General features: G+C 45.8%; 1 protein-coding gene across 1 annotated transcript; it reads left to right on the top strand.

Annotated features, from left to right (window-relative positions):
- The first annotated feature begins 191 nt into the window (after positions 1–191).
- Positions 192–7,502, top strand: TACO1 (translational activator of cytochrome c oxidase I). The gene is made up of 5 exons (XM_082373135.1): positions 192–663; positions 968–1,074; positions 2,751–2,878; positions 3,373–3,550; positions 3,886–7,502. The coding sequence occupies exons 1-5, from the start codon at positions 384–386 to the stop codon at positions 4,084–4,086; spliced, it is 894 nt and encodes a 297-aa protein (XP_082229261.1). The 5' UTR covers positions 192–383; the 3' UTR covers positions 4,087–7,502.
- The last annotated feature ends 436 nt before the right edge of the window (positions 7,503–7,938 follow it).

Here is a 7,938-nt window from a genome sequence, read left to right as displayed (position 1 = left end):
GTGGGAAGTAAAAGTCCGGCGCTCCCCAGGCAACCAGGACGGATTGAGCACAGGGTTGCCCCACCTCCGCCCAGGCTCTGCGCAGCTGCAACGGAAAAGCAAGTACCACGCGACGGAACGGCTTTTGTGGGCGGTGGGGACGCGTTTTTGGAACGGACCGGGAAAAGGAAGTGTGCTACACCACTGAATGTACCCACTCCCGGCTGCCGCGGGGAAGGTGCGGCGTACTTCGTGTTCCGGCTGCCCGGGGTGGGCCTGAGCCTTTGGCTCTCCAGTGACGGGTGGAGGAGGCTGCAGGCTCTGGACCTGCTTGTTTCGGTGGCGGACTCGGCGGACTGACCTCGGCCGCTGCTCTTGCTGACCTTGGCCCAGGGTCGGAGCCGATGGCGGCTTGGGCCGCTGTCACCTTGAGCAGGGCCGTTGCCCAGTGCTTGTGGGCGCGAGGCCCCGGCGTCCGGGTGGCTCTTCCGAGCTTCCCCCCGGCCTTCCAGCCTGAGCCCCCAGGCTGTAGCCCCTGTGGGGGCCGGACGCTGCACCTCACGGCAGAAGTCCTCGCCGGGCACAACAAGTGGTCCAAAGTCCGGCACATCAAGGGTCCCAAGGACACCGAAAGGAGTCGCATCTTCTCCAAGCTCAGTTTGAGCATTCGCCTAGCGGTTAAAGGTGAGAACTTGACGGTCACCCACCGGTGGTAGCCACTTGCCCTCACTATGCCCACGGCTTTGCTTGCCTCCTAGAGTTGGGCCAGGCCCACCCCGATCCTCGGCCTTTCATTCAGAGCGAATTGAAACCTTCTTTTCCAAAATACTTACCCAGATCTCATTCAAACACTGGATAAAGTGTCCTAAACGAACCGAGATCTAAGTGCTGACTTGTCGCTCTTTTGGCTGATGGGGGTAGGAGGCGGAAATCACTTTTTTCTCTCATGTCATAATGAGATATCTCTGCTTACTCTTTTCTATCTCAGAAGGAGGCCCCAACCCCGAGTTCAATAGCAACCTGGCCAGCATCTTAGAGGTGTGTCGCAGCAAGCACATGCCCAAGGCGACAATTGAGGCAGCACTGAAAATGGAGGTGTGTCCTCAGTTTAACTTTCTTGTTTTTTATTTATTTTTATATTTTTTATTTTTGGCTGTGTTGAGTCTTAGTTTCTGTGCGAGGGCTTTCTCTAGTTGCGGCGAGCGGGGGCCACTCTTCATCGTGGTGCGCGGGCCTCTCACTATCGCGGCCTCTCTTGTTGCGGAGCACGGGCTCCAGACGCCCAGGCTCAGTAGTTGTGGCTCACGGGCCTAGCCGCTCCGCGGCATGTGGGATCTTCCCAGACCAGGGCTCGAACCCGTGTCCCCTGCATTGGCAGGCAGATTCTCAACCACTGCGCCACCAGGGAAGCCCAACTTTCTTGTTTTTGATCACAGCCCCTACAGGGCACATGTCTGGAAGGCCACCACACACTCTTTAAATTATCAGAGAAGGGTAGTGATGTTGTTGACACCCTCAACCCAGAGCCTTCTGGTGACTCTTCTCTCGGCCATTGGTTATGGGAGCACAGTCAGGAATAGGATATATAGACAGTGTATAGAACTATATAGCCTAGGACTGCTGAGCTGAGTTTTGAGGAGATGGGGTAAAAAGAAGGGGCACAGTATAGGGAAAGCCCTGGTGTTAGTTTGAGGAAGGGTTTGTTTTTCTGATATTTATGCCTTAAAGGAGAAAAGCCAGTAGAAAGAGAGAGGGTGCAGATGATAGTGATAGTGGGAGGGGCTGGGATGTAGAGGCTAGGTGTGGGAATTGTCTTCAAGCCCAGCTGAGTGGACATCTCTTCTCTAGGACAAGCGGGAAGGATCTGAGGAAGTAGTAGTCATCTTAATTGCTAACAGTTATTGAGTGCTTATTCCAGGCCAAGTTCTTTGATAAGAACTTCGTATGCATTACCTCACTGAATCCTCAGAACAACCTTAAATGGAAACTGAGGCACTGAAAGATTAGGCGACTTGACCACGTCACACAGAAAATGACAGACTGGGAACCAGACAGACTCCAGAGCCTATGCCTAACCATCATACATACTGCCCTCCTGTCAGGTGTGGTACAGATAAGGCGGTGGAGGCAGAGGATTTTCCCCCACCTGGTGTCCTTAATTTCCTTTGTGAAAGAGGAAGGGAGAAGTCATCAGTTGAGAGTTCCTGGGAAGACGGCAGGGCAGGGTGATGGAGAGAGTGGTGAAGATCGGATGCATGGGCAAAGAATGAGCAGAGGCAGTGTGGGAGATCCAGATGAGATTGGTCATTAGAGTTTTTGATTGATTGTTTGAATTTTGAGGCTATGCTATTTGATAAGGCCCAGATGTGTCATTTCACGTGGCAGTACTCAGCAGCCCTGGGGTAGGAACACAGCTGGGTTTCACACGGGATAAGGTGTACGAGAATGAGTTTTAGTAGCAGCTATGGCGGGGTGGATGTGGGATTCAGCTGGGGAGGGACGGAAACAAAGCTGGGATACGGCAGATTGATTGTTCAGGGACAAGAGAAACAGACTGCCTTCCAAATAAGGGATAATACTTCCAATTATCTCAAAAGTTGGTCCCAAGGGCCTTCTCTCAGAGGGGAGGACAAAATTGAAGCCTTAACAGCCTAGGCTCCAGCCCAGGGAGCCCATCCCATGGAGTCAACTTTGTGGTGCCTGTGGTGCCTGGGCTGGCGTGTAGGAGGGAATTAGGAAACCGGAAAATGTGCTTATGTTGTTTATTGCAGAAAACCAAGGACATTTATTTGTTGTATGAGGGCCGAGGCCCTGGTGGCTCTTCTCTTCTCATTGAGGCGTTATCTAACAGTAGCTCCAAGTGCCACTCGGACATCAAACATATCCTGAACAAGAATGGGTAGGTGTGTGTCTGGGGAGAGTAGAAGGGTACAGAGTCTTTAGGTTCCGATTCTGTGCAGGGGAAGTCCTGTTGTTCCTGGTGGCGTTTCAAGTTTTACACACACTTCATCCTTAGCAGAATCCAAATGGGATCATTTATTCTCCCTTAATGTGTTCTGTACTGGGCAGGATCCAAAAGACTTGTTCATCAGGTGTAGAATGAGCTCTCTGTCCCATTATCCCATCTGTCTGTATAATGTCCAGGTCTTAAAATGTACAACCAGGAATGGAATCTTAATTGCACAGGAATTGATGAGCAAAGTCTTTGCATCCTCCAAACTCCAGACAGGGCAGAAAATAGAGGGTTGGGGATATGTTTGGATTATTCCCTTGCCCAGTGGTAGCTGCATCTGCCTCAGGAAGAGAGCTGCTCCATGTCTGTTTATACTCCAGGGGCTGGGTGGGAATGAGTGTCTGAAGGCATTCATTCTGGCCCATTTCCTTTCCTATTAGGGGAATGATGGCTGAAGGAGCTCGCCACTCCTTTGACAAAAAGGGGGTGATCGTGGTTGGAGTGGAGGACAAAGAGAAGAAAGCTGTGAATCTAGAGCGTGCCCTGGAGCTGGCAATAGAAGCAGGAGCTGAGGATGTCAAGGAAGCTGAAGATGAAGAGGAAACGAACATTTTTAAAGTGAGTATGAAGCCTTAGTGTTTGGTGGACTTCTGAGAGGCCCCTGATTGACACGTTGAGGCATGCTTCTGTCAGTCTCTTCTTTCCTGTGCCCGGGGTACAGGTGAGATAAAGAGCTCACATATTGCACAGACATTTACTAAGAGAATACCGGATAGGGCTTACTCTCTTGAGGACGATGAGAAGGATTCAGAACATTGAAAACTCTGTTTCTGCAGTGAAGACTTAAACCCAGTGATACATTAGAATAATTCCATTCAGATTTTGCAAACTTCTGTCCAGCTTTGTCCTGTTATCTCCTGGCTACTTACCTCCTGACTTTCCTTTGTTCCTAGTTTATTTGTGATGTCTCTTCACTGCATCAAGTGAGGAAGAAGCTGGACTCCCTGGGCCTGTGTTCTGTGTCCTGTATGCTAGAGTTCATCCCCAACACAAAGGTGCGGCTGGCTGACCCTGACCTGGAGCAGGCTGCCCATCTCATCCAGGCTCTCGGCAACCACGGTGACGTGATCCACGTCTATGACAACATTGAGTAGCCAGGCTGTACGTGCCCCCCGGCAGCCTATTCTGGAGCACAAGCTTCTGCAGCGTCCTCTGAGACTCAAGTAGGTCAGGGCGGTGGGTGTTCTAGCAGGTTAGGAAGCATAAGACCTGTAGTTTGTGGTCAGTGGAATCCCTGCACTTTTGTGAAGCCTCTTTGGCAGCTCTGCTGGTGTCTCAGTGCCCTCCCAGGTGAGTCCCTCCACATCCTTCTGGATGTAGAGTGAGGCCAGTCAGCTGGTCAGATTCTGATCTCAGGAAGTTGGCCCTTGTGGGGATGGTAGGTGCCCTGAGGGCCCATGTACTAGAAACTGCTCCTAAATAATAACAGTGATTGACTTGGGTTGCTGCACTGCTGTTGTATGACTCTTGAGTTTTCTGGGGTTTGTGTCCAGTTGCTGGGACCCTCTTGACTTCCTTTCAAGTCTATAGGCTTAGTTCCACTACTCCAATCCCAAGACTTTATTTTTTTGATTGACCATAGAAATGTAGCTCCCTCCAGGTACTTTGTGCTCTAGTGCTCATCTCATGGCTGAAACCTGCCATTCTTTCACGTAACCAATATTGATCAAACACCTACTGTGTACCAGGAACTGCACTTACAAGCTGTTCAATTGATGCCCTGCGTTAGATCCACTCTTAAGACATAGGACCTCAGGGGGAAGACATAGGATTGCTCTCTACTGGAGCTGTCCCAGGGCAATGTGAGGTGCTGTGCATGCATCCTTGTTCTCTTTATGTGGCCTCTGTACCCTTCTTCTGTCAGAGAGCTTAAGGCTCTAGCCCCGGAGGAGATCAAGTGCCAATGATAAGGGACTCCAGGCCCTGCTTTGCCTGGGTCCTCTGTGTTCTGAGATTGCTCGGAGTGGACCTGTCAGTGAGCTGCACTCAGGAAGGGCTATACCAAGCTGGTTTTGAAAGCTGCTTGATCCCCAGAATGCCCAACCCTGGCTCCTTTTCATCCCTGATGCCAGATGATGGGGCACTGGGAACTGGAAAGGAAATAAGAAGAGAAAGAAGGCTGAGTCAGAAGCCTGGCCAGGTGGGAAATAGGGGCCTTGGTGCCTTTTGTTCCTGAGTCACTTCTGGGTTTAGAGAGACCAGGAGTGCCAGCCACCTGTGCTGGAGCCCATCAAGCGTGTCGGGCCTGGAGAGGCTTTTTGATCCTTATTATTCACCTTCTTGTAAGTTGTTTAAGCCAGTTCTGAGCTCAGAGTAATTTTCCTGAAGGACTCTTAGGTAAATGAGGATGGAAAAGAACTAAAACCAAATTGGCTATAAATGATAACTTCACCTTCTAGGAAAAACAGATTACTAATTCCATGATGACTTCAACAGCTGGAGAGTGAAGGCTAGAGGGAGGAAAACCAATGAAATAATCTGTTACCATGCCAGAGCATACGCTGTTATACCTCATTTCATAATTTTGGTGCTACCTGGCATTCTTTAGTTTTTATAGGAGATAACTCATCTAAATATCTGAATAGCACATCATTAAAATAGGGCAATGTAAAGTTTAAATGCCACTTCCTAATTTATAAGATACTTTCATATTTTATTTATTTGATTTTCAAAACAAACCTATAAAATAGTCAGGCCAAGTATTTTATGCACAGATGATCTCTTACCAAGCAGGTGAGAACTACATCTCTATAAAATAAACCAAGGTCTATTGTAAATGTTGAATATAAATTAATTTGGAGGAATGTGGTCATTCTGATCTGAGAAATCTGTACTAAGGAAGCCTGCTCTAGAAGGGAACTTGGTTACTCATGTGAATAGTCCTCTAATCTAATAGATAAGGTTTGTTAATGTGAATTCTTGTGTAACCAGTTTTCTTGCATCAAGACATACTGAACAGCTCTGCACTGACCCCTGGCGGTGCCCTGCAGTCTTTCCTGCAGTTAGTATGGGAAAGGCAGAAATGAAAGCTTACTTGGACCTGCTCTGCCTCTAGATCTGGTAAAGAGACCCTTAGATATATAGGTTAAATAGTTAACTATTTAACTGAATAGTTAAGTAAAGAGGGTATGAGTTATTCTGCCACTAGAAATTATTTTTCAAAGAATATTTTGTGTCAGAGAAAATGTTTACAATATAATGTTAAGTGAAAAACAAAGATGCAAAACTATATGTATAGTATGATCCAAATTTTAAAATATATATCATACTTTATATATGAATTTTTAAAAAACGACTAGAAGGAAGTATACCAAAATATCAAAACTGGTTATCTCTGGGTGGTGATGTTATAATTGCGTTTTATTTTCAATAATCATGTCTTACTTTTATCAGGGAAGCATTTTTTTAAAAAGAAAACTAGTCACATTATTGTCCTGTTAGGGAGACAGCATGTGAGAGGGTGGGATTCAGGTGTACCTTAAAGTCAGAAGAATAGGATCTGGTCCTGGCTTGCCTTTGCCTTATCTTTGGTCATTGTCTTAGCAACACAAAACCATTTAAAGCCTTGAGCTGGCTCGGGCTCATTTTGAAGTTTCCTTTCAGTGGGATGGAAGTATCAGTGACAGGCTCTGTCCATAGCCTTGACTCTTACAAGAAGCGCTCGTGTGGTATGTAGCTGCCCCAGCTCTGCCAGGGGCCCCCGCTGAATCAGACAGGAACAATGAAAACTCTGCCTCTAGCCAACTACAGAAACTCAGTCGTGTGGTTGAGTTACTTTTTTTTTCTCTCGGAAATATATAGCACAGCTGTCAATAAAGCTTCACGCTCTAAGAGTCCTCAACTTTTGAATCCCTGGGGACTCCTCTGAAGACATTCTATGAAGAGAAAATAAACGAGCCATTGGGTCTCACAAAAGAGAGTGTCATGATAGATACTACACTCGTCTTGACTGAAATCACTTTCTCTCTTTATTCTATCCCCAGACAGTGATGGGATAGAAGTTTTTACTTTTTCCTCTTTTTATCTTTCTTTGGTTTGTGCCAAAAAGGTAACCTTTATTGTTTTTTAAAAAGTCAAACCTTATAGAAATATACAGCAAAAAAATAAAAGTCCCATCTAATCCTAACCTCCTAAAATAACAACCACCATTAACAGTCGGCTCTACTCCTTGGTATCAATCTGCTGGGGAACAAATTCTGACTCTGTCAGTTGCTAGCAACCTTGGGGAAGAACTTAACCTCTTTGTAATTATTTCTTCATCTATAAAATGAGGATAATAGCATCTATATCATAGAGTTGTTTTGAGAATTAAATAATATATGCTAAGCACTTAAAACAGTGCATGGCAACAGTAAGTGTTCAGTGTATGTTGGCCTTTTTTCCCACTAAGTGTGAAAGAACATTTTTAAAAACTGAAATGTGATCACCCTGTGTATATCTGCTTTATAACCTGTCTCCTGCGCCCCCTCCCACCAAATATATCCTGGATTCCTTTTGGCATTAGAATGGAGACGTCTGCTTCATTCTTTTTAGTAGCTACATAGTATTTTATTGTATTAATTAATGTGCCATAATTTATTTAACTAGTCTCTGTCAATGGACATTTGGGTTGTCTATCTTACAGAAGATGCTACGATGAACATTCTTTACCTTTGCTCTCTTGCAAAGTATTCTTTAGGATAAATTTATAGAAGCGGAATTTCAAAACGAAAAGCAATTTTTCTTTAGAAGTAAATGTCATATATAAAAATGTAAAGAAGATGTAAAAATCTTCTGTGTACATCACTCCTTAACAATGCGGATAAACTGGTTGAACTGGTAATCTGAATATATTCCACTTTACCTCTGAATTAAAAGAATTTTCATCAAATTAGGTGATAGGTTTTTTGGTTTGTTTTCTTTTTTACACCAAATTCATTGAGCTATCCCTTAAGGAAACTTATTCA

Source organism: Balaenoptera borealis, assembly GCF_965194805.1.
Source record: "Balaenoptera borealis genome assembly, chromosome: 20".
In the NCBI taxonomy this organism is placed as follows: domain Eukaryota; kingdom Metazoa; phylum Chordata; class Mammalia; order Artiodactyla; family Balaenopteridae; genus Balaenoptera; species Balaenoptera borealis.
The sequence above is the reverse complement of the archived record's forward strand: the minus strand, read 5'-3'. Positions and strand labels throughout refer to the sequence as shown.

Coding starts and splice junctions, on each gene's coding strand:
- TACO1 (XM_082373135.1), top strand. CDS start 384: ATGGCGGCTTGGGCCGCTGTCACCTTGAGCAGGGCCGTTGCCCAGTGC. Junction 664..967: donor CATTCGCCTAGCGGTTAAAG/GTGAGAACTTGA, acceptor TTTCTATCTCAG/AAGGAGGCCCCAACCCCGAG. Junction 1,075..2,750: donor AGGCAGCACTGAAAATGGAG/GTGTGTCCTCAG, acceptor TGTTTATTGCAG/AAAACCAAGGACATTTATTT.